Genomic DNA, 25,538 nt, shown 5'->3' on the forward strand with positions numbered 1-25,538 from the left:
CATCCATAGCGATATTGGCAGTTATTAATATCATGCTCCCCCTCCCTGGATATTAGGAACAATATCACGGGGGGGGATGTACACCCCGGCACTATTGGGAGTAATATCATTCTCTCTTATTCTGGATAGTAGGAGCAATATCACAGGTGGGGTGTACACCCTCTGTGATGTTGGGAGTAATATCATCCTCTCCCAACGTGGATATTAGGAACAATCTCACAAGGGGGGCTGTACAGGTCTTTGATATTGGTAGTAATATCATCCCCTCCCCCTTGCATATAAGAAACAGTATGACAGGCGGGGTGGACACCCCCCGCGATATGGGGAGTAATTCACCCTCCTCTTCCTCCCTGGATATCATGACCCACGGTGGGCACACAGCGTGTTTACCATATTGTGAGTAATATCATCCCCCCCCAGAAATTATGAACAATATCACAGATGGGTGTACACCATCTGCAATGTAGGGAGTGATAACATCCTCTCCACCCCTGAATATCAGGAACAATATCAAAGAAGTGTTTATACCACCTGCGATATTGGGAGTAATACCATCCTCTCCCACGTTGAAATTCAAAACAGTATCACTGGGGGCGTGTCCACCCCATGTAATACTGAAAGTCATATCATCCTCTTCTCTCCTGGATCGTGGGAACAGTATCACTGGGGTGGTGTACACTTTCTGCGATATTGGGAGTAACATCCACTCCACCTTGGAATATTAAGGACAACATCACAGGGGGGCTGTACACATCCTGCGCTATTAACAATAATGTTATCCTCTCCTGCCCTGCATATTAGGCAAAATATCACAGAGTGGGTGTATACCTCCTGCGACATGGGGAGTAATATCATCTTCTCTTCTTCCGGAAGTAGGAACAATATCACATGGGTTTGTACACTTTCTGTGATATTGGGAGTAATATCAGCTTCTCCACCTTTGAATATTAAAAACAGCGTCACAGAATGGATGTACACCCCCTGCGATATTGGGAGTAATATCAGCCTCTACCCTCCATGGATATTAGGAATAATATCCCAGGGTGGGTGTTCAGCTGCTGCTGTATGGGGAGTCATATCATCCTCTCCCTTCCTGGATATTATTAGTAACAACATCACAGGGCGGGTGTGCACAGCCTGCGATATTGGGAGTAATATCACCCTCTCCCCCTCCGGATATTAGGAACGATATCACAGAAGGGGCGTACACTCCCTGCGATACTGGAAGTAATATCATTCTCTTCTTCCGTGAATATTAGGAGCAATATCACCGGGTGGATGTACACCCACTGCTATATTGGGAGTAACGTCATACTCCACCCCCTGGATATTTGGATCAATATCACCGGGTGGGTGTACACCTACTGCGATATTGAAAGTAATACCATGCTCTCTCCCTCCCTGGACGTTAGGAACAATATCATAGGTGGGTGTACACCCACTGCGGTATTAGGAGTAATATGATTGTTAATTATTACTTATTTATTATTAACATTAATATTAATTACCAATATCAATATTGAGAAGTAATTGCTAATAAAAAGTTTTCATATTATTATTAATATTAATTATTGGTACCCAATATTATTGTTTTCTAATTAATAAGATCACTATCAATGGTTAATATCAGTCATTATTAATAATTAATATTAATAATTCTATTGTTATCATTAATATAACTATTTAATAATTATTATCATTATTATCGGTATTGATTTTAAATCACTCACTTAACGAAAACTCAGGCTACATACAACTACGCAAAGGGCCTAATATTGTAAGCCCTTAGGGACTGCTTCAACCATTCGCTGACACAATAACACTTTTCAGCAAAGAACCCCTATGGCCCTCAACATCTACTATTGCCCTTTATGTTATTGCTCCAACCCTGTCCCTTTCTATCGCTCTCCTATTGTGAACCCCCCTCCCTATAGCAGATCGTCGAATTAATTTTAATATAGGCCTCCTATTTTTACTAACCATATCAAGCCTAGCCGTCTGTTCCATTCTATGATCAGGATGAGCAATTAAATTCAAATTATGCACTAACTGGCGCATTACAAGTTGTAGCCCAAACAATTTCATAAGAAGTAACCCTAGTGGTTATCTTGCTATCAATTCTACTGATAAGTGGCTCGTTTAACTTATATGCACTCATCACAATGCAAGAAATCTTCTGACTGCTCCTATCATCATGGCCCCTAGATATGATATGACTTGTCTTCACACTAGCAGAAACTAATCGAGCCCCTATATTATATATATGTAATTTCTTATATTATATGTAAAATATATTATATAAAATATAAATATATAAATATTATTTATAGTTTATAATATAATATTTATATTTAATAATTATATTTATATTCTATTTATAATATAAAATATATAATATAACATGTAAATAAAAATGTATTTTATATATAATATATATTTTATATAAAATATAAATATATATTTACCTATAATATATAGTACGTAATATATATAATATATAATTATATATAATTTTTATACCCTCTGTAGAGGGAATTATCTTTGTTTCTATATCCGTCCGTAATAAAATACTATGTCTGTGTCCATAATAAAAATACTAGTGAAAAATAGGAACTATAGTCACGTAAGAGATAAAAGAAAGTCCGTTAGTATCAATATATCGATGCATATAAATGGTGTTTGTTTTTACAGGGTTTAGTAAAATGCATTCTAGTTTTCTAAACAATTTCCACATTACAGTATGTGTATTTTTCTCTCTTTCATGATTGGAAAGGGTGCAACAATACGCATCCTTATACAATCATCCTTGATTACATCTAAGGGACTTTCTCCAGTAATAAAATTACAGGGTTAATATATTCATATAGGTATTACAAGGTAACCAAACAACATTCCGAATTCTTTCATCAGCAAAGCCCAATGTAATCCTAATCCAGGTAGCCACTCTAATTGATGCAATTAACTCAGATACATAAATATTTACATATATATGTATATCTCTGCATGTGTGGACGCACTTAAATGGTTTTAAATACCATCGACTTTTCCTCTCAAACAGTATTTGTGTTGAGAATGAGCTATATTCACTAGTTCATCAAAAATATTTTTAAAATTCTTAGATGATTATGTTTGTTACAGTGACCTGCTGGATTAGAATTAGATCGGGTTTAAAACAATGAAAGAATCTGGGAGAGGGGGCAGAGTGTTGGTTGTTAATTAGCATATGGATCCAAGGAGATTACTGATGTGTTTAGAAGCCACAACATTGAGAGAATAAGTCCAGAACTAACAATCCAACTGTAGATCTCTTTACTGTGGTATTTTCTGCCATCTCTGCTCCATAAGACACACCTTAACCACTTTGTGGTGGTATCTGCAGTATTCCATTTTAGTCTAAATAGCATTTTCTCTCAAATACATTCTGTTTCTCTCTCCTTCATCTTCCCTCCCTTCTTCCTTCCAGTTGTATTTTCTCCCTAGAGAACACTAGTAGAATGTTCTCCCAAATTTCAGATTTCAGATACGCATCTGTAAAATAATCTTATGGAGACATATTTTAGTTGCTACTGAATACTTGGTTGTTTGCATAAGTTCACAGCATTACTACTGTCCTCCAAAAAATGGTTTCCCACTTCCACAGCAAATCTCATCATTGACTCTGCCATCCAAGTTTATTCTATGCCAATCTGGAAGAATCTGGAAAAATACTTAAAATACATTTTCAGTATTCATCATGCACATGTATTGTATTTTATTTCATATATGTTCGGGTGAATATCTTTCTCCACTAATGGTTTGCGTTTCAATTCTTGTATCATGTTTTTTGAAACACAGAAGTCATCATTAATATAAACCAACTAATTTTTTTATTTGTTAATTTTTGTCCTGGTTAAGAAAGGCTTATGAGAATACTGTATCATGTTCCCCTTACCTTCAGGACTTGAATCTATTTGGAAATGACTGTGTGTGTTTTGAAGTAGGAGTCAATATTTAGTTACTTTTTAAAAAAAAATTTAATGAATCCAGCATTGTTCTGATCACCTTGTGTATTTCAATGTAGAAGAGCGCACTAATAATGCAGGATTATTTATATATGTGGTGAGAATTCCAAAATGAAGCCCAGCATGGAAGGTCAAATGATATTAACTCAAGGGATAGATTAGTACAATGAAACATGATGGATAAGTGCGATATAGTTAGATAAAGAGAAAGAAAAACATTTCGCAGTTATCATTGAGACTTCACTCCAAGTTTTTGCATGAAGCGAAAGATCCCGACTGCCTTCCACTGATTTTAACTTCATTCGGACATGTCTGTCATCTATTATTTCACTCAGTGGCAGTCAGAAGTGAAGAAAAGAGAAAACAGAGAATATATTTTGTGCCAAGATCATGAATAATGATTTTTCAGAAATTTATTAATAAAGAACCAACACATATACTTTTAGTGTTTTTACCGCATTTAATAGTAACACAATAAATGAGTGTTAATAACATTAGGATGCAATTCAAGACATAGAACAGAACCTATTTTTCCTGTTTGATAAGGCACAAGGAAGAGGGCTTTCTGGGATAAAGGGGTTCCCACAGCAGGTGAACACATTTCTGATTTGTCTCTGGTCAGAGGTGAATACAGCAAAAGACAGGCCTGAGAGGAGGTGAGAAGGAGCAATTAGGGATGGTGTATATAGGGGAGCTTTGATTAACATCAACAAAGCTCACAGTTCTAGCTTCACAATCCAGGAATAATCCTACATGGCTGGTAGGTCTTGGGACATATTGCAGTGTAATTGGGGAGGTGGTAAAGAGACTGCACTGAATGTCGTTCTTAACACACCCAAGACTAAAGAGTCCCTCCTCTCCATATATATTGCCATTCTGATTCTTCCCTTGCCAATACTTATTACAGACACCAAAAGCCCAATTCCAAGAGTCCCCCACATGGACCTCCCAGTAATATTTGCCGGAGGTGAAAGTCTGAGCACCCCATGCAAGAAAACTTGTAGGTGTTGCAGTGATATGGGGTGCATTTTGACGGTCACATCCAATACAAATGCTTCTGAAATCTCCACATCGAAAGATATGACTGTTGGCTTCATTATGATGCAGAGTAATATCCACTGCAAAATAAATAAATAAATAAATAAATAAATAAATACAAAGAAAGAAAGAAAGAAAGAAAGAAAGAAAGAAAGAAAGAAAGAAAGAAAGAAAACATGCATAGACATGTGTAAATAAGCAAAAATTGTTCTATCAAGAAATTAATTTACCAGGAAAACGTAAAGTCACAAGGACACTTTTGCTTGTAACTTCTAATAAAGTATAGAGGTGATTAATATTATCTACAAGACAAACAAAACGCTAACCACAGATATTAAAAGCGTTTTGGAAACTTACACACTGAGGGCCAAATGTAAGATCAACTTCTTTCAATCCAATTTTCAAAGCAAAATTTGCACATTATATGCCCTAAATGCTATGCTGTTATCAAAATCATTATTTAGAAATGTTTCTTATTCTTAAAAACTAGTGCTATCATTTTGGAAAGAATGTGATGATTTTCAGTTACTCAAGAGCTGCTCTAGATAACTGGATAAAAATCCGTAAGTACATGTCATAAGTGATAATTTAAAGCAGATTTCTGCAAAATCTTGTACCAGTCTCTCTGTGGCCTTCCATGCTAGCTTGGGGCTGAAGCTAGATTTTAGACTTAACATGTAGCTTTTGATATTGCAATTAAACTGAACTTCTTTTTGTTTGTAATTTTACTTGTATTCACAAAATGATTTCTTCTTTTTATTTTTACCCATTAACTGATTTTCTTGGAAATACATAAAATATATCCATTTAAAAGATTTAAAAACCCCAAGAATCTCCAGTAAACTATATTCCCCAAAAGAACAGTTCTTAGCTGTTCAAATGGATACACTAAAGAAATGTAAAATTTTGTATTTAACATTAAATAACTCACCTTCATTCTGAGCATTGTTCCATTTGCTCCTTTTTTAAATTTGCTACACTGTTCCTTTTTCCCGTTACATTACTCAGTACATATGAGGCCATAATGTATTTGTTTTTCACTATCTTTCAAACTTAATGCTATAAATCTGACTATACAGACACAGATACAAAAGGGTTGCATGATTATATTGTTCACTTATGTCTATAAAGAAGTAAAATATTTGATAAAGGGTGAAATATTACCTATGTGATCCTAACAATAATAATATTTAGATAGTGGGAGTGCTGCCTGTGGGTGGAGACTTACCTCGGAATTGGTTGAGCCTGTCCCTCAGTCCAGTGATGGGCCCCGCCCTGAGCTCTGGATTCAGAGGCTGGGGCATGTGCAGCAGCACGCACTCACTCCTGCAAGGAAAAACCTGCGGTTACAACATCTACAGCCATAAAATAAATAAAAGTCACTATTTGCATTTAAAAGACATTTCATGAGAATCCTTTGAACCCACAAATTTGATAATTCAAAAATTACTTCCTTTTTGAAATTAATTCCTATTTACAGCTTCCAAATTTTAAAGCAAAGTGGGAGAGTCTGAGTCAGAATTCAGTCTGATCTTTCTTCTTTTTTGCCCCAAATGTGTAAGGTTCCTTAGCCTTATGGCCTTGAGAATATTCAGAGACGAAATTCTGAGTTCCACTTCTTGGTAGACTCCCCTGACATCTTTGTCTGAAATAGCGGGGTTCTGGGGAGACTGCTGCATCTGCTGCTTCCTTTTCAAGATAAAGAATGTGAAACTTGTTCTAGGCAGCTAGACCTGCCTTTTAGAAACAAGCTTTCCTAGAGGCTTATACAGTTCTAACACTCCACAGTTTTTTCAATCTATTTTTCAGAACTGTTAACTGATATGTATATAGGTATGAACAACAAATCATCAACTTTTTCGCTGCTAAAATACTTCCCCCACTTCTCTCCTGCTTCCTCTGGTGACTTTCTCACCATCCACAAAACAAAACTTCATCTTTCACCTATGCAGGCTTTTAAGCAATAAAACAAAATCACGAATAAACATGTTTTTTTTTAAATTTTATTTCACTATTTATGTATGCATTTATTTACTTAGTGGTCTTGTCTTTTCTGGTGTGGGAACGAAAGTAGACGCGAAAAAAGAATAAAGTAGTATCAATCAATATCTTAATCATTTATGCCATGACTTTGGTAGAGCCTGCTTTGATATTCGTGGAAACTGAAAGAACATACTCTAAAATCCAGGTACACACTCACCTGTATAATATGTCTCCAAAAGCCTGTAAAAAAAAAAAAAAAAAAAAAAAAAAAGGAAAGATTGAGTGCAGTTCAAAAGATGCATCTTTCACTAAGTTCAGTGTGAAATTTGGAGTCAGTTCCTCAAGATATTATTTCCCTACCATCTTCTCTTCTGCAAAGCGTTTTCTATTTCTTCTGTAATGGAAAACCCAGTCAGTCGTACTGTCGCTAATTAATGTCCTGGGAAGGTCTGAGCCTTGAAGACATTCTCTAAAGAAGCGAAGGGAGAAGAGGCCCAGAGAGTCTGTGCTCCACGGTAACCTCGAATAACCTACTCAGTCATCTTTCCCAGAACCTATTACCCAAATGAGTGGATCTCAAAATAATATTAATGTGAGCCTAGATTCCCAAAACTTCTGATCTTGCCGTGTCCTCAAATTAACCTAAATGTAAATGAATCACTCACTATTTTATACATGTTTGACAACCCAAAATGTGTTAGTGACTTAGTTGGGGGACAGTTATTGGGGCTGTTACCTTGACCATTCCACAAAGTTTTGTGGCTGGTGGATAGAGTAGGAGGGACCTTTGGCATGGTAGAATCCCTTGGCGGGGCTATACTCTCCCAATAAAGTAGCATTAGTTATGCGAATGTGTTTTTGGAAACACATCATGGAAATAAAGGTAGGGAGATGGATTTCAGCCACAAGGAAAATACTTATACATGTGAATAGTCAAAAACCTGAAACCACAGTGTGAGTTTTTACCTGAAGTAGCTCCACATCTGGTTTATGGCACATTTTCATCAGCTCCTCATACGTTCCTCTTAAAATCTCCCTCCTATGAGCCATTTTGGCTTTGCTTAAATGCAGTTGATGAAAAATATCTCTCCCCTTCTTTTTCAGCATCTCCAAATTCTGTTTTTCTTCCTCATGATGAAGTGCAGGCATCTTCTGATACTCAGCTCTAATAGCTTCTAGCCTTACATTCACATAATCCTGCAGTGATAATGGGTTAGTCAAAAGAGAAATGTATTTATCCATCTCCTATTAAATCTCACTGATTCGCTTTGTCTCTCGAACACCCAATAGTTTAAACCTCAGTCTTGCCCGTTCTTAGAATCCACAAATTTTTTTCCTTTCCTTTCTTTCTGCATAAAGATCAACATAGATGTATCTGACCAATTACATTAAATTTATTCAAGATAATGGGTGTTCTAAGACAGCTGGAAATAAAAAAAACACAATTTGACTTTCTCTATTCCAACCCATATTTATGGAAAAGTAAGAACAGTTCGTGCTTAAGAGTTGGAGTATAGAGCTATAGTTACTAGAAAGGAAATAATTATTTCTATTTCTGAGATACGCAACAAGTTGCTTAAACTCATTATATGTGAAATGACCTTAGACTACCATGTCCAGCTAAATGCATTTTGCCCAGCAAAACCTATCCTAATAAGGCTGCATTTATGATTTGGCCGTCTTTGCCTCCCTGAGTTCATTTCCTTCCATTCTTTTTCTAAGTCATCCCAATCTGAAACATAGACTTCTTTGTGGTTCCCCGGGCCTCCAAATATACACAAACTCAAAATTACTGCATATGCTGTTCTCTCCAACTAGAATTTTACACACACACACACACACACACACACACACACACACACACACATATACGTATATACACACTCATGGTCCGCATATATATCCATACACACTTTCGTGCTCCCCTTCCTCTTCAAAACTTTGTTCAATTTGAATTTTTCAGTGAGTCTTTTTTCTGACCACCCTATTTAAAACTCAGACACTAATCTCCAGTTTCTGGCCTCTGTTGTCCTTTTCTACTTCCCTGCTTGATTATTCTCCAACAAAGAATCTACCACACTGGAACACATCATGTATTGCACATACTGGCATGTTGACCATTTTTGCCTCTGTCATTTGGATTGTACGATTTGTGAGGACAAAGATGCTTTCTTTCTTCTCTACTAGCAGATTTTCTAATTTAATATTCAACATAGACTAGGTTCTTATGAAATACTTTTCAACACACTAATATTAGCTATCATACCCTCCGAGTATACATCCACAAAGAGAAAATCATTTTTAATATTTCTCTGCCTGAAGTCCTCAGAGTTCTCCTTATATTTAGATACTAGTTCCCGTATTTCGGGCATGTTTGCATGTCTCCCTCAAGACACAAATCTGTATTTCTCACCACTTTTCTCATCATATGTTGTGGATTATTCAATATTGACTAGTTTAGATTCTTAATTTCATGGTTGCCCTAGATTTCCCCTGTCACTCTTTCTGCCCCAAATTTTCCATGCAATTCCAAATACTACTTGTCCACCAGCATTCAGATTAATGCTGACCCGGGCTCAGAAGGTTCACTTGAGCTTTCCATGCCTGTCAAATAACTCTTATGCCCAGCATATCCAACCAGCGCATATAGAACGCTGTGAGATGGCCCAGTTTCTTGTATCTGTTGGTGTATAGCTACAGGTTTGTATGAAAACAAACCAGCATGCTTTGTGTAACATCAATGGTTTTGTTAGAAATCCCATCTAACAGTCATACTATTCTACATAAGAAATGAGGCCAGTTTTTCTCAATGTATTCTTTTTTTTTTTTAATGGACTCCCAGAAACATTATGGTTTGATATCAAGTTCCTATTTTAAGAGTCACCCATTTGCCCTCTGTAAGTTCCTGGAGAAGGTAGCGTAGTACAGGACTAACCTTCCAGTGGCTGATTCTGGTGGTTTCCACGTTCAGGTTTCTCTGATTTTCACGAGCTTTTCCCCATAAAGACTGCATTTTCTTTAAAAGCTTCTCCTGCAAAAGAGCCACAGATTGAAGCACCAGTGAAGACAGTAAAGTAACATGCAGACCGTTTCATAGGGAGGGGGCCCAGAATGAGGGACAAGTAAGTCCCTAGGAAATGGCATTTCTTCTATTTCCCTTCATCTTCATCAAATCTCAGAGGTTTGAAGCTAAGAAAGCCCAAAAGAGAGTTGCTTAAAGGGACTCAGGGTTGGCTTTACCCAATCTCCAAGAAAATAGGCCCACAGGAATTTCATGTGTCCTTAATAGAAATAGATCTTCAGAGGCATCACTTACCCGGTGTTCCTCAGCAGCCCACTCAACGGGACAGTGTCTGTGATCCCGGTGCTCCTGAGAGCTGGAGCATAGCGAACAGAGCAGGCTCTTGTCCACTTCACAGAACATCTTCTTTGTCTCCCTGTGAGTGCCACACATTTGCTCCTCAGAGCTCAGGAATAGCCAGAGACTGGCTTTCCTGGCAAGGGAAGCCATCTTCTTCAAACGAATGTTAGTTTTGAGGTTTCTCTGCTGTGTTGACTTTATGCATTCAAAGCACTGAGTCAGAATTGGGATGTCTTGCCAGTTGAGGTAGAAACAGGGCCTGCAAAAGCTGTGCCCACAGCCCATGGTGACCGGGTCTATGAAGTAGTTCATGCAGATGGGGCAGGTGACTTCCCTCTGGAAGACTTGCGAGATTCCAGAATTCATGTTTCTGAGGAAGAAAGAGCAACATGTCATTTTGGGGTCTGGGTTGATGAAAAGCTTCCGAACACGTGGAGATAAGTGATAGCTCTAGTTTCTTCTCTTGCCAGTGTTCATTAAAGCACAGCAAACTATTTCTTCTGTAACAAAAATACAAATCTCACACAGAGAGAGTCTCCCGGCTTTATAGTAGATATTGCTGACTAGATGACTCACAACCGCTTCTACTCCTAGTTCCTGTCTGTAACATAATACTAATCTCTTCAATTTCCCATTTTCTGAATGTGGATCTGGAAATTGGGTTTGATTCTAAGTGGCCTAGAATAAATTGTAGTTTTTCCTATTCTTCTTTCACATAACTGCTGAATGAGTATGAAAGAGTGGGAAAAACTGCCTTGGCCAAAGAAATACGAGAAGATGGCCAGAGGGTCCTGTGATATGTTTTTAGAGAGAGACACAACAGTGGGGCAGCAAACCACCATGGCACATGTTTACCTGTATAACAAGCCTGCACGTCCTGCACATTTATCTCAGGACTTAAAATAATATAAAATTAAAGTAAAATAAAAAACCAAAACCAAAAGAAAATAGAAAAACCAGTCAACCAACCAAATCAACAAATAAAAAACAGCAATTAAACCAATTTAGGTTGAATAGAAGAGAAAAAGTAATTAAAGGTATTGGGCCTTTTTATTTTCTCGTGGATTAAATTAACTTCTCCTAGGGATACCCAAACTCTGAACTAACATATAGTAGGATTTTTGTGAATCTTAAAGAGGTGTAATTATATTTCTATGGTGTGATGGTGAATTTTAGGTATCAGTCTGACTGGATTAACCAACACCTAGGGAACTGGTGCAGCATTGTTTCTGGGTGAGTCTGTGAAGGTGTTTCCAGAGGAGAGAGACATGTGAGTTGGTGAGCTGAGTGGGACCATCATCCCTCAATGTGAGTGGGCACCATTCAATCAGCTGGTAGCTCAGATAAAAGGAAAAGGCCAGAGAAAAGGCAATTTCCTCTTTCTTTCTCCTGAAGCTGGTTCTGAGGCTTTCAGCCTTGAGCTCAGTCAAGATAACGGCATCCTCAGGACATTAGCTTAAAGACAGCCTATATTTGGAACTGCTCAGACTCCATAATCAAGCAAACGAATTATCCTGATGAATTCCCTCTCGTGTAGAATCATGTGTAGCTTGAGGACAGATACATGTTCTGAGAAATGTGTAAGGAGGTTTTATTTATTTACTTTTTGAGATGGAGACTCACTCTGTCACCCAGGCTGGAGTGCAGTGGTGCAATCTCGGCTCACTGCAACCTCCGCCTCCTGGGTCAAGCGAGTCTCCTGCCTTAGCCTCCTGAGTACCTGGTATTACAGGAACATGCCACTACACCCGGCAAATTTTTTCTTTTCTTTTTTTTTTTTTTTTTTCCAGTAGAGATGAGGTTTTGCCCCGTTGGCCAGGCTGGACTTGAACTCCTGGCCTCAAGTGATCTGCATGCCACAGCCTCCAAAAGTGCTGAGACTACAGGCATGAGCCACTGCACCTAGCCAGGCGGTTTTATTGTTTTGACATGATAGAATATACTTATACAAACCTAGGTGGTATAGCCTGCTACACACCTATGATATACAGTACAGCCTACTGCTCCCAGACTACAAAACTGTACAGCATGTTCTGCACTGTATACTGTAGGCAATTGTAACACAGTGGTAATTATTTAGTATGTAAACATATTTAAATACAGAAAAGGTACAGTAAACATACTGGTATTATAATCTTATGTGACCGCCATGTGTGGTTTGTGGTTGGCTGAAATGGCTCATGAATGTATCTCTACATGTATACATATACATCCTATGATTCTGCCTGTCTGGAGAGCCCTGACTAATACATAAACTATGGTCTCTGGCAATTTTAAGTCCTTTCCTTTACTCTCCTTTCTTTGATAACGCTGCTGAATTTTAGTGAAAGAAATGAAAAATCTTAGAATTGTGAATATTCTCCAGAGGTCATCTAAGTCATTTTAAGGAGTTTTTCATCGTTTAATAAGATTAAGACTCAAGCGAGATGGCAACCACCATCACGTATCAAATTATATCTTCTATATTTATTTGGTCAAAAAATTGTGTTTTGATTTCCAAACTAGGATGTTTTGGGGAGCTTTCTCATTTTTTTCAGTTTCACTATTTTGCGACTCTCATCATTACCTTACTAATTTAAAGTTATGTCTAAATGCTGAATGAATGAATTAACATTCATTAACGTCTTCTCAATTCAATTAGATAATATTAATACACTCATTACACATATATTTACACACACCTATGTGTACATACATGTATAAATATCAACTCCATATATTCATTATGCATACATATCGGTTGCAGCAAACACCAGATATTTCAAATTTTTCAAAACTATATTGAAGAATGATAGAAAACGCAAAATAACAACAATTAGTATCCTCATAATTCATAAAACCTATAGTAAGAATATGAATTACAAACGGTGTCATTGTGTAGATTTAAGATAATGAGATATTTTTAACACTCTAATTTATTATTTTGTAAAGGAAAGAAGATATAATTTTATCAATATAGGTTTCACTCACCGCTGGGTTCTTTGAGTGGTTCCCACGATGATTCTTCCGGAAATAATTCTGTTAAGTACTCCTCAAGGTCAGGAGCTCATTCACCGCAGTACTGAATTTCAGAGGTCACCAAAATACAGCTCCCTCTAAGCGCGCTCCTTCTCCTTTGGAGAAAACTGAGCTCATCTCTTCTATGTCCTTTTATAAGAATCTGTGAAGACCACACCCACCTCTTTAAGTGGGTGGAGTATTGAGAAAGGTTGAGAATAAGATGATTAGGTTTATGCAGTATGTAGATCACACCTTTGCACCGCTGATTAAATTATCATCACTCCTTAAAAAACCATGACTGAACTGAATCATATGTAACGTAAATCCTATCAGATTAGACACACACTGGAAATCAACTAAGTTGCATTCTATACTGTTTATTGAGTTTCATCCAAGATACAGGCATTCCTTTAAAGGCGCATGTATTTATTCTAGAGAAACTGTCTCCTTGTGGAGTGCAGTGGTACAATCATATCTCACTGCAGCCTTGAATTCCAATGCTCAAGGGATCCTCCTGCTTCAGCCTCTCAAGTAGCTAGGACTACAGTCGCACACCATCCCACCTCGCTAATGTTTTTTAAAACTTTTCAAAGAGTCAGGGTATGGCTCTGCAGCCCAGGCTGTTCTACAACTCCTGTCTTCAAGTGATCCTCTGGTCTTGGACTTCCGAAGTGCTTGGGAGTGCAGGCATAAACCACCTCGTCCAGCCTTAAATGCTGCTTTAGTACGTTTACAGGATATTCGAAGAGAAGTCCAACAGGAAGATAAAACTTTTTTTTTTCTACCACACCAAGAGAAATCACTGACTAACCAAATAACTACTATTTTGAGGTCTCTCGTAGAATTTACAAAACGTTGCCAATCTCATGGGTGAAATATGAATTCTTATTTTAATGCTTTTCTCCACAAGGTGTATGATGTTCTACTATGATTAAAAGTGCAATATAATAATTAACTTGGGGATTAAAAACGAGTTTTAGGATGTAGGCTGATTCACAAATACAGAATCCAAACGATAGGGATGGACTGTATTTTTCTTTCTATAACAAATATTTTTGTTGTCATGTGACAAATTAGAAAAGAAAAGAGATTTCAGAAGCGGCTACTACTCAAATATTTTCTTTTTTTTTTTTTTTTTTTTTTGAGAAGGAGTCTCCCTCTGTCTCCCAGGCTGGAGTGCAGTGGCGCAATCTCGGCTCACTGCAAGCTCCGCCTCCCGGGTTCATGCCATTCTCCTGCCTCAGCCTCTCCGAGTAGCTGGGACTACAGGCGCCCGCCACCACGCCCGGCTAATTTTTTGTATTTTTAGTAGAGACGGGGTTTAACCGTGGTCTCGATCTCTTGACCTCGTGATCCACCCGCCTCGGCCTCCCAAAGTGCTGGGATTACAAGCCTGAGCCACCGCACCCCGCTACTCAAATATTTTCTGACAGAGGAATTCTTTGCCAATAGCCCGCACAAGAGTTATATTCAAGAGTGTCAGAACAGTGAAGACAAATCCATCAGCCCTATGTCTGTCAAGGTTCAAAAAGTCTGTCAAGGTTCAAAAAGTCTGTCAAGGTTCAAAAATCAAAGCAGAACCCATAATATATATGTATAATTAGGGAGATCCACATATGAATTAAGTGCAAGCAACTGATTTCCACAGTTGATGGGCTGCCTGAGCAAGTATGAGATCCCTGTTAAAGTCAGTTAGGAAGAAAAATCCTCAGCTGGCTGGGTCCCAATAGTCATGATTCAAAGCTTTGGTCCAAAGTCAGTAGGGGGCAATTGGAAGATTAGAGTCCCATTTGCTATTTTAAATGTTGTTCAAAGAATGCCTATGTCTTTCTTTAAGGGAGTTTCACTGAGGAAGTCAGGCTTACCTGGGTACACTTGCTAGTTACAAGAGAAGGGCCTTTGGTTACATCTGCAAAACACCTTCCCAGTAGATCCTACGTGAGTGTTTCATTGAATAATAATAAGAAAGTTTGTCTATGCCACAAAGTCCAGTTTCATTCTCCTACATGAGGCCTGCCAATTATCCCACCACCATTTGTTGAATAGGGTGTCCTCTCTACACTTTATGTTTTTGTTTGCTTTGTCGAAGATCAGTTGGTTATAAATATTTGGGTTTATTTCTGGGTTCTCTATTCTATTCCACTGGTCTATGTGCCTATTTTTTTACGAGTACCACGCTGTTTTGGTGATGAATAAAGGCCTGGAGTATGGGGATGTAATGCTCAGGAGCTAGACAGTCAGGTGCAGCAGCACAGCCTCATCCAGCAATTAGAGAGGGGATAGAAACAGAGAAAGGTGGGGAAGACTAGAGGCAGGTTTAGGAAAGGAACCAGAGCCCTTGGCTGGGTCGAAATGTGGGTGGAGGGCGATTCCAGCTTGTCTTCTGCAGCATGAATACCCTGACCCCCTGCCACAAACAGACATCTATACACAGAAGCTCTCCTGTGACTGAGATTCTTGGTTATTTTCTTCCTTGATGCAATTTTCTTGCTTGAGTCAATTGAATGACTCCCGGAAAGTGGTGTAAAAATTGGTTCCTAATAAAATTTGCAATTTGAAAATATTCTATTTGAAGCAGATGAATGGTTAACAACTTTGGAAAACCAATATTTCCAGTGTGTGTCTAATCTGATAGGATTTACGTTACATATGATTCAGTTCAGTCATGGTTTTTTAAGGAGTGATGATAATTTAATCAGCGGTGCAAAGGTGTGATCTACATACTGCATAAACCTAATCATCTTATTCTCAACCTTTCTCAATACTCCACCCACTTAAAGAGGTGGGTGTGGTCTTCACAGATTCTTATAAAAGGACATAGAAGAGATGAGCTCAGTTTTCTCCAAAGGAGAAGGAGCGCGCTTAGAGGGAGCTGTATTTTGGTGACCTCTGAAATTCAGTACTGCGGTGAATGAGCTCCTGACCTTGAGGAGTACTTAACAGAATTATTTCCGGAAGAATCATCGTGGGAACCACTCAAAGAACCCAGCGGTGAGTGAAACCTATATTGATAAAATTATATCTTCTTTCCTTTACAAAATAATAAATTAGAGTGTTAAAAATATCTCATTATCTTAAATCTACACAATGACACCGTTTGTAATTCATATTCTTACTATAGGTTTTATGAATTATGAGGATACTAATTGTTGTTATTTTGCGTTTTCTATCATTCTTCAATATAGTTTTGAAAAATTTGAAATATCTGGTGTTTGCTGCAACCGATATGTATGCATAATGAATATATGGAGTTGATATTTATACATGTATGTACACATAGGTGTGTGTAAATATATGTGTAATGAGTGTATTAATATTATCTAATTGAATTGAGAAGACGTTAATGAATGTTAATTCATTCATTCAGCATTTAGACATAACTTTAAATTAGTAAGGTAATGATGAGAGTCGCAAAATAGTGAAACTGAAAAAAATGAGAAAGCTCCCCAAAACATCCTAGTTTGGAAATCAAAACACAATTTTTTGACCAAATAAATATAGAAGATATAATTTGATACGTGATGGTGGTTGCCATCTCGCTTGAGTCTTAATCTTATTAAACGATGAAAAACTCCTTAAAATGACTTAGATGACCTCTGGAGAATATTCACAATTCTAAGATTTTTCATTTCTTTCACTAAAATTCAGCAGCGTTATCAAAGAAAGGAGAGTAAAGGAAAGGACTTAAAATTGCCAGAGACCATAGTTTATGTATTAGTCAGGGCTCTCCAGACAGGCAGAATCATAGGATGTATATGTATACATGTAGAGATACATTCATGAGCCATTTCAGCCAACCACAAACCACACATGGCGGTCACATAAGATTATAATACCAGTATGTTTACTGTACCTTTTCTGTATTTAAATATGTTTACATACTAAATAATTACCACTGTGTTACAATTGCCTACAGTATACAGTGCAGAACATGCTGTACAGTTTTGTAGTCTGGGAGCAGTAGGCTGTACTGTATATCATAGGTGTGTAGCAGGCTATACCACCTAGGTTTGTATAAGTATATTCTATCATGTCAAAACAATAAAACCGCCTGGCTAGGTGCAGTGGCTCATGCCTGTAGTCTCAGCACTTTTGGAGGCTGTGGCATGCAGATCACTTGAGGCCAGGAGTTCAAGTCCAGCCTGGCCAACGGGGCAAAACCTCATCTCTACTGGAAAAAAAAAAAAAAAAAAGAAAAGAAAAAATTTGCCGGGTGTAGTGGCATGTTCCTGTAATACCAGGTACTCAGGAGGCTAAGGCAGGAGACTCGCTTGACCCAGGAGGCGGAGGTTGCAGTGAGCCGAGATTGCACCACTGCACTCCAGCCTGGGTGACAGAGTGAGTCTCCATCTCAAAAAGTAAATAAATAAAACCTCCTTACACATTTCTCAGAACATGTATCTGTCCTCAAGCTACACATGATTCTACACGAGAGGGAATTCATCAGGATAATTCGTTTGCTTGATTATGGAGTCTGAGCAGTTCCAAATATAGGCTGTCTTTAAGCTAATGTCCTGAGGATGCCGTTATCTTGACTGAGCTCAAGGCTGAAAGCCTCAGAACCAGCTTCAGGAGAAAGAAAGAGGAAATTGCCTTTTCTCTGGCCTTTTCCTTTTATCTGAGCTACCAGCTGATTGAATGGTGCCCACTCACATTGAGGGATGATGGTCCCACTCAGCTCACCAACTCACATGTCTCTCTCCTCTGGAAACACCTTCACAGACTCACCCAGAAACAATGCTGCACCAGTTCCCTAGGTGTTGGTTAATCCAGTCAGACTGATACCTAAAATTCACCATCACACCATAGAAATATAATTACACCTCTTTAAGATTCACAAAAATCCTACTATATGTTAGTTCAGAGTTTGGGTATCCCTAGGAGAAGTTAATTTAATCCACGAGAAAATAAAAAGGCCCAATACCTTTAATTACTTTTTCTCTTCTATTCAACCTAAATTGGTTTAATTGCTGTTTTTTATTTGTTGATTTGGTTGGTTGACTGGTTTTTCTATTTTCTTTTGGTTTTGGTTTTTTATTTTACTTTAATTTTATATTATTTTAAGTCCTGAGATAAATGTGCAGGACGTGCAGGCTTGTTATACAGGTAAACATGTGCCATGGTGGTTTGCTGCCCCACTGTTGTGTCTCTCTCTAAAAACATATCACAGGACCCTCTGGCCATCTTCTCGTATTTCTTTGGCCAAGGCAGTTTTTCCCACTCTTTCATACTCATTCAGCAGTTATGTGAAAGAAGAATAGGAAAAACTACAATTTATTCTAGGCCACTTAGAATCAAACCCAATTTCCAGATCCACATTCAGAAAATGGGAAATTGAAGAGATTAGTATTATGTTACAGACAGGAACTAGGAGTAGAAGCGGTTGTGAGTCATCTAGTCAGCAATATCTACTATAAAGCCGGGAGACTCTCTCTGTGTGAGATTTGTATTTTTGTTACAGAAGAAATAGTTTGCTGTGCTTTAATGAACACTGGCAAGAGAAGAAACTAGAGCTATCACTTATCTCCACGTGTTCGGAAGCTTTTCATCAACCCAGACCCCAAAATGACATGTTGCTCTTTCTTCCTCAGAAACATGAATTCTGGAATCTCGCAAGTCTTCCAGAGGGAAGTCACCTGCCCCATCTGCATGAACTACTTCATAGACCCGGTCACCATGGGCTGTGGGCACAGCTTTTGCAGGCCCTGTTTCTACCTCAACTGGCAAGACATCCCAATTCTGACTCAGTGCTTTGAATGCATAAAGTCAACACAGCAGAGAAACCTCAAAACTAACATTCGTTTGAAGAAGATGGCTTCCCTTGCCAGGAAAGCCAGTCTCTGGCTATTCCTGAGCTCTGAGGAGCAAATGTGTGGCACTCACAGGGAGACAAAGAAGATGTTCTGTGAAGTGGACAAGAGCCTGCTCTGTTCGCTATGCTCCAGCTCTCAGGAGCACCGGGATCACAGACACTGTCCCGTTGAGTGGGCTGCTGAGGAACACCGGGTAAGTGATGCCTCTGAAGATCTATTTCTATTAAGGACACATGAAATTCCTGTGGGCCTATTTTCTTGGAGATTGGGTAAAGCCAACCCTGAGTCCCTTTAAGCAACTCTCTTTTGGGCTTTCTTAGCTTCAAACCTCTGAGATTTGATGAAGATGAAGGGAAATAGAAGAAATGCCATTTCCTAGGGACTTACTTGTCCCTCATTCTGGGCCCCCTCCCTATGAAACGGTCTGCATGTTACTTTACTGTCTTCACTGGTGCTTCAATCTGTGGCTCTTTTGCAGGAGAAGCTTTTAAAGAAAATGCAGTCTTTATGGGGAAAAGCTCGTGAAAATCAGAGAAACCTGAACGTGGAAACCACCAGAATCAGCCACTGGAAGGTTAGTCCTGTACTACGCTACCTTCTCCAGGAACTTACAGAGGGCAAATGGGTGACTCTTAAAATAGGAACTTGATATCAAACCATAATGTTTCTGGGAGTCCATTAAAAAAAAAAAAGAATACATTGAGAAAAACTGGCCTCATTTCTTATGTAGAATAGTATGACTGTTAGATGGGATTTCTAACAAAACCATTGATGTTACACAAAGCATGCTGGTTTGTTTTCATACAAACCTGTAGCTATACACCAACAGATACAAGAAACTGGGCCATCTCACAGCGTTCTATATGCGCTGGTTGGATATGCTGGGCATAAGAGTTATTTGACAGGCATGGAAAGCTCAAGTGAACCTTCTGAGCCCGGGTCAGCATTAATCTGAATGCTGGTGGACAAGTAGTATTTGGAATTGCATGGAAAATTTGGGGCAGAAAGAGTGACAGGGGAAATCTAGGGCAACCATGAAATTAAGAATCTAAACTAGTCAATATTGAATAATCCACAACATATGATGAGAAAAGTGGTGAGAAATACAGATTTGTGTCTTGAGGGAGACATGCAAACATGCCCGAAATACGGGAACTAGTATCTAAATATAAGGAGAACTCTGAGGACTTCAGGCAGAGAAATATTAAAAATGATTTTCTCTTTGTGGATGTATACTCGGAGGGTATGATAGCTAATATTAGTGTGTTGAAAAGTATTTCATAAGAACCTAGTCTATGTTGAATATTAAATTAGAAAATCTGCTAGTAGAGAAGAAAGAAAGCATCTTTGTCCTCACAAATCGTACAATCCAAATGACAGAGGCAAAAATGGTCAACATGCCAGTATGTGCAATACATGATGTGTTCCAGTGTGGTAGATTCTTTGTTGGAGAATAATCAAGCAGGGAAGTAGAAAAGGACAACAGAGGCCAGAAACTGGAGATTAGTGTCTGAGTTTTAAATAGGGTGGTCAGAAAAAAGACTCACTGAAAAATTCAAATTGAACAAAGTTTTGAAGAGGAAGGGGAGCACGAAAGTGTGTATGGATATATATGCGGACCATGAGTGTGTATATACGTATATGTGTGTGTGTGTGTGTGTGTGTGTGTGTGTGTGTGTGTGTGTGTAAAATTCTAGTTGGAGAGAACAGCATATGCAGTAATTTTGAGTTTGTGTATATTTGGAGGCCCGGGGAACCACAAAGAAGTCTATGTTTCAGATTGGGATGACTTAGAAAAAGAATGGAAGGAAATGAACTCAGGGAGGCAAAGACGGCCAAATCATAAATGCAGCCTTATTAGGATAGGTTTTGCTGGGCAAAATGCATTTAGCTGGACATGGTAGTCTAAGGTCATTTCACATATAATGAGTTTAAGCAACTTGTTGCGTATCTCAGAAATAGAAATAATTATTTCCTTTCTAGTAACTATAGCTCTATACTCCAACTCTTAAGCACGAACTGTTCTTACTTTTCCATAAATATGGGTTGGAATAGAGAAAGTCAAATTGTGTTTTTTTTATTTCCAGCTGTCTTAGAACACCCATTATCTTGAATAAATTTAATGTAATTGGTCAGATACATCTATGTTGATCTTTATGCAGAAAGAAAGGAAAGGAAAAAAATTTGTGGATTCTAAGAACGGGCAAGACTGAGGTTTAAACTATTGGGTGTTCGAGAGACAAAGCGAATCAGTGAGATTTAATAGGAGATGGATAAATACATTTCTCTTTTGACTAACCCATTATCACTGCAGGATTATGTGAATGTAAGGCTAGAAGCTATTAGAGCTGAGTATCAGAAGATGCCTGCACTTCATCATGAGGAAGAAAAACAGAATTTGGAGATGCTGAAAAAGAAGGGGAGAGATATTTTTCATCAACTGCATTTAAGCAAAGCCAAAATGGCTCATAGGAGGGAGATTTTAAGAGGAACGTATGAGGAGCTGATGAAAATGTGCCATAAACCAGATGTGGAGCTACTTCAGGTAAAAACTCACACTGTGGTTTCAGGTTTTTGACTATTCACATGTATAAGTATTTTCCTTGTGGCTGAAATCCATCTCCCTACCTTTATTTCCATGATGTGTTTCCAAAAACACATTCGCATAACTAATGCTACTTTATTGGGAGAGTATAGCCCCGCCAAGGGATTCTACCATGCCAAAGGTCCCTCCTACTCTATCCACCAGCCACAAAACTTTGTGGAATGGTCAAGGTAACAGCCCCAATAACTGTCCCCCAACTAAGTCACTAACACATTTTGGGTTGTCAAACATGTATAAAATAGTGAGTGATTCATTTACATTTAGGTTAATTTGAGGACACGGCAAGATCAGAAGTTTTGGGAATCTAGGCTCACATTAATATTATTTTGAGATCCACTCATTTGGGTAATAGGTTCTGGGAAAGATGACTGAGTAGGTTATTCGAGGTTACCGTGGAGCACAGACTCTCTGGGCCTCTTCTCCCTTCGCTTCTTTAGAGAATGTCTTCAAGGCTCAGACCTTCCCAGGACATTAATTAGCGACAGTACGACTGACTGGGTTTTCCATTACAGAAGAAATAGAAAACGCTTTGCAGAAGAGAAGATGGTAGGGAAATAATATCTTGAGGAACTGACTCCAAATTTCACACTGAACTTAGTGAAAGATGCATCTTTTGAACTGCACTCAATCTTTCCTTTTTTTTTTTTTTTTTTTTTTTTTTTACAGGCTTTTGGAGACATATTATACAGGTGAGTGTGTACCTGGATTTTAGAGTATGTTCTTTCAGTTTCCACGAATATCAAAGCAGGCTCTACCAAAGTCATGGCATAAATGATTAAGATATTGATTGATACTACTTTATTCTTTTTTCGCGTCTACTTTCGTTCCCACACCAGAAAAGACAAGACCACTAAGTAAATAAATGCATACATAAATAGTGAAATAAAATTTAAAAAAAAACATGTTTATTCGTGATTTTGTTTTATTGCTTAAAAGCCTGCATAGGTGAAAGATGAAGTTTTGTTTTGTGGATGGTGAGAAAGTCACCAGAGGAAGCAGGAGAGAAGTGGGGGAAGTATTTTAGCAGCGAAAAAGTTGATGATTTGTTGTTCATACCTATATACATATCAGTTAACAGTTCTGAAAAATAGATTGAAAAAACTGTGGAGTGTTAGAACTGTATAAGCCTCTAGGAAAGCTTGTTTCTAAAAGGCAGGTCTAGCTGCCTAGAACAAGTTTCACATTCTTTATCTTGAAAAGGAAGCAGCAGATGCAGCAGTCTCCCCAGAACCCCGCTATTTCAGACAAAGATGTCAGGGGAGTCTACCAAGAAGTGGAACTCAGAATTTCGTCTCTGAATATTCTCAAGGCCATAAGGCTAAGGAACCTTACACATTTGGGGCAAAAAAGAAGAAAGATCAGACTGAATTCTGACTCAGACTCTCCCACTTTGCTTTAAAATTTGGAAGCTGTAAATAGGAATTAATTTCAAAAAGGAAGTAATTTTTGAATTATCAAATTTGTGGGTTCAAAGGATTCTCATGAAATGTCTTTTAAATGCAAATAGTGACTTTTATTTATTTTATGGCTGTAGATGTTGTAACCGCAGGTTTTTCCTTGCAGGAGTGAGTGCGTGCTGCTGCACATGCCCCAGCCTCTGAATCCAGAGCTCAGGGCGGGGCCCATCACTGGACTGAGGGACAGGCTCAACCAATTCCGAGGTAAGTCTCCACCCACAGGCAGCACTCCCACTATCTAAATATTATTATTGTTAGGATCACATAGGTAATATTTCACCCTTTATCAAATATTTTACTTCTTTATAGACATAAGTGAACAATATAATCATGCAACCCTTTTGTATCTGTGTCTGTATAGTCAGATTTATAGCATTAAGTTTGAAAGATAGTGAAAAACAAATACATTATGGCCTCATATGTACTGAGTAATGTAACGGGAAAAAGGAACAGTGTAGCAAATTTAAAAAAGGAGCAAATGGAACAATGCTCAGAATGAAGGTGAGTTATTTAATGTTAAATACAAAATTTTACATTTCTTTAGTGTATCCATTTGAACAGCTAAGAACTGTTCTTTTGGGGAATATAGTTTACTGGAGATTCTTGGGGTTTTTAAATCTTTTAAATGGATATATTTTATGTATTTCCAAGAAAATCAGTTAATGGGTAAAAATAAAAAGAAGAAATCATTTTGTGAATACAAGTAAAATTACAAACAAAAAGAAGTTCAGTTTAATTGCAATATCAAAAGCTACATGTTAAGTCTAAAATCTAGCTTCAGCCCCAAGCTAGCATGGAAGGCCACAGAGAGACTGGTACAAGATTTTGCAGAAATCTGCTTTAAATTATCACTTATGACATGTACTTACGGATTTTTATCCAGTTATCTAGAGCAGCTCTTGAGTAACTGAAAATCATCACATTCTTTCCAAAATGATAGCACTAGTTTTTAAGAATAAGAAACATTTCTAAATAATGATTTTGATAACAGCATAGCATTTAGGGCATATAATGTGCAAATTTTGCTTTGAAAATTGGATTGAAAGAAGTTGATCTTACATTTGGCCCTCAGTGTGTAAGTTTCCAAAACGCTTTTAATATCTGTGGTTAGCGTTTTGTTTGTCTTGTAGATAATATTAATCACCTCTATACTTTATTAGAAGTTACAAGCAAAAGTGTCCTTGTGACTTTACGTTTTCCTGGTAAATTAATTTCTTGATAGAACAATTTTTGCTTATTTACACATGTCTATGCATGTTTTCTTTCTTTCTTTCTTTCTTTCTTTCTTTCTTTCTTTCTTTCTTTCTTTGTATTTATTTATTTATTTATTTATTTATTTATTTTGCAGTGGATATTACTCTGCATCATAATGAAGCCAACAGTCATATCTTTCGATGTGGAGATTTCAGAAGCATTTGTATTGGATGTGACCGTCAAAATGCACCCCATATCACTGCAACACCTACAAGTTTTCTTGCATGGGGTGCTCAGACTTTCACCTCCGGCAAATATTACTGGGAGGTCCATGTGGGGGACTCTTGGAATTGGGCTTTTGGTGTCTGTAATAAGTATTGGCAAGGGAAGAATCAGAATGGCAATATATATGGAGAGGAGGGACTCTTTAGTCTTGGGTGTGTTAAGAACGACATTCAGTGCAGTCTCTTTACCACCTCCCCAATTACACTGCAATATGTCCCAAGACCTACCAGCCATGTAGGATTATTCCTGGATTGTGAAGCTAGAACTGTGAGCTTTGTTGATGTTAATCAAAGCTCCCCTATATACACCATCCCTAATTGCTCCTTCTCACCTCCTCTCAGGCCTGTCTTTTGCTGTATTCACCTCTGACCAGAGACAAATCAGAAATGTGTTCACCTGCTGTGGGAACCCCTTTATCCCAGAAAGCCCTCTTCCTTGTGCCTTATCAAACAGGAAAAATAGGTTCTGTTCTATGTCTTGAATTGCATCCTAATGTTATTAACACTCATTTATTGTGTTACTATTAAATGCGGTAAAAACACTAAAAGTATATGTGTTGGTTCTTTATTAATAAATTTCTGAAAAATCATTATTCATGATCTTGGCACAAAATATATTCTCTGTTTTCTCTTTTCTTCACTTCTGACTGCCACTGAGTGAAATAATAGATGACAGACATGTCCGAATGAAGTTAAAATCAGTGGAAGGCAGTCGGGATCTTTCGCTTCATGCAAAAACTTGGAGTGAAGTCTCAATGATAACTGCGAAATGTTTTTCTTTCTCTTTATCTAACTATATCGC

The 25,538-nt window shown here is 37.9% G+C and overlaps 2 protein-coding genes across 4 annotated transcripts; one reads left to right on the forward strand and one right to left on the reverse strand.

Annotated features, from left to right (window-relative positions):
- Positions 1-4,441: 4,441 nt before the first annotated feature.
- LOC129483950 (tripartite motif-containing protein 49D) lies at positions 4,442-10,865 on the reverse strand. Of its 2 annotated transcripts, XM_055281361.2 has the most exons (6): positions 10,339-10,865; positions 9,958-10,053; positions 7,989-8,219; positions 7,240-7,262; positions 6,268-6,365; positions 4,442-5,119 (listed from the first exon to the last, which is right to left on the reverse strand). In XM_055281361.2, exons 1-6 carry the CDS (start codon positions 10,777-10,779, stop codon positions 4,620-4,622), a joined length of 1,389 nt encoding a protein of 462 aa, XP_055137336.2. In that variant the 5' UTR covers positions 10,780-10,865; the 3' UTR covers positions 4,442-4,619. The 2 variants fall into 2 exon arrangements, with proteins under 2 accessions (XP_055137336.2, XP_055137337.2); XM_055281362.2 differs by lacking the exon at positions 7,989-8,219.
- Positions 10,866-18,915: 8,050 nt separating this feature from the next.
- Positions 18,916-25,284, forward strand: LOC129483951 (tripartite motif-containing protein 49D). Of its 2 annotated transcripts, XM_055281363.2 has the most exons (6): positions 18,916-19,389; positions 19,675-19,770; positions 21,511-21,741; positions 22,468-22,490; positions 23,365-23,462; positions 24,607-25,284. In XM_055281363.2, exons 1-6 carry the CDS (start codon positions 18,949-18,951, stop codon positions 25,104-25,106), a joined length of 1,389 nt encoding a protein of 462 aa, XP_055137338.2. In that variant the 5' UTR covers positions 18,916-18,948; the 3' UTR covers positions 25,107-25,284. The 2 variants fall into 2 exon arrangements, with proteins under 2 accessions (XP_055137338.2, XP_055137340.2); XM_055281365.2 differs by lacking the exon at positions 21,511-21,741.
- The last annotated feature ends 254 nt before the right edge of the window (positions 25,285-25,538 follow it).

The sequence above is a fragment of the Symphalangus syndactylus genome, chromosome 6 (genome assembly GCF_028878055.3).
Source record: "Symphalangus syndactylus isolate Jambi chromosome 6, NHGRI_mSymSyn1-v2.1_pri, whole genome shotgun sequence".
Lineage (NCBI taxonomy): Eukaryota > Metazoa > Chordata > Mammalia > Primates > Hylobatidae > Symphalangus > Symphalangus syndactylus.

Excerpts from the sequence above, each read along its gene's own strand:
- LOC129483950 (XM_055281361.2), bottom strand. The coding sequence starts at position 10,779 with ATGACATGTTGCTCTTTCTTCCTCAGAAACATGAATTCTGGAATCTCG. Across the intron at positions 6,366-7,239 it reads TTTGGAGACATATTATACAG|GAGTGAGTGCGTGCTGCTGC; the intron begins GTGAGTGTGTAC and ends TTTTCCTTGCAG. Across the intron at positions 5,120-6,267 it reads CAGGCTCAACCAATTCCGAG|TGGATATTACTCTGCATCAT; the intron begins GTAAGTCTCCAC and ends TTTATTTTGCAG.
- LOC129483951 (XM_055281363.2), top strand. The coding sequence starts at position 18,949 with ATGACATGTTGCTCTTTCTTCCTCAGAAACATGAATTCTGGAATCTCG. Across the intron at positions 19,390-19,674 it reads GGGCTGCTGAGGAACACCGG|GAGAAGCTTTTAAAGAAAAT; the intron begins GTAAGTGATGCC and ends GCTCTTTTGCAG. Across the intron at positions 22,491-23,364 it reads TTTGGAGACATATTATACAG|GAGTGAGTGCGTGCTGCTGC; the intron begins GTGAGTGTGTAC and ends TTTTCCTTGCAG.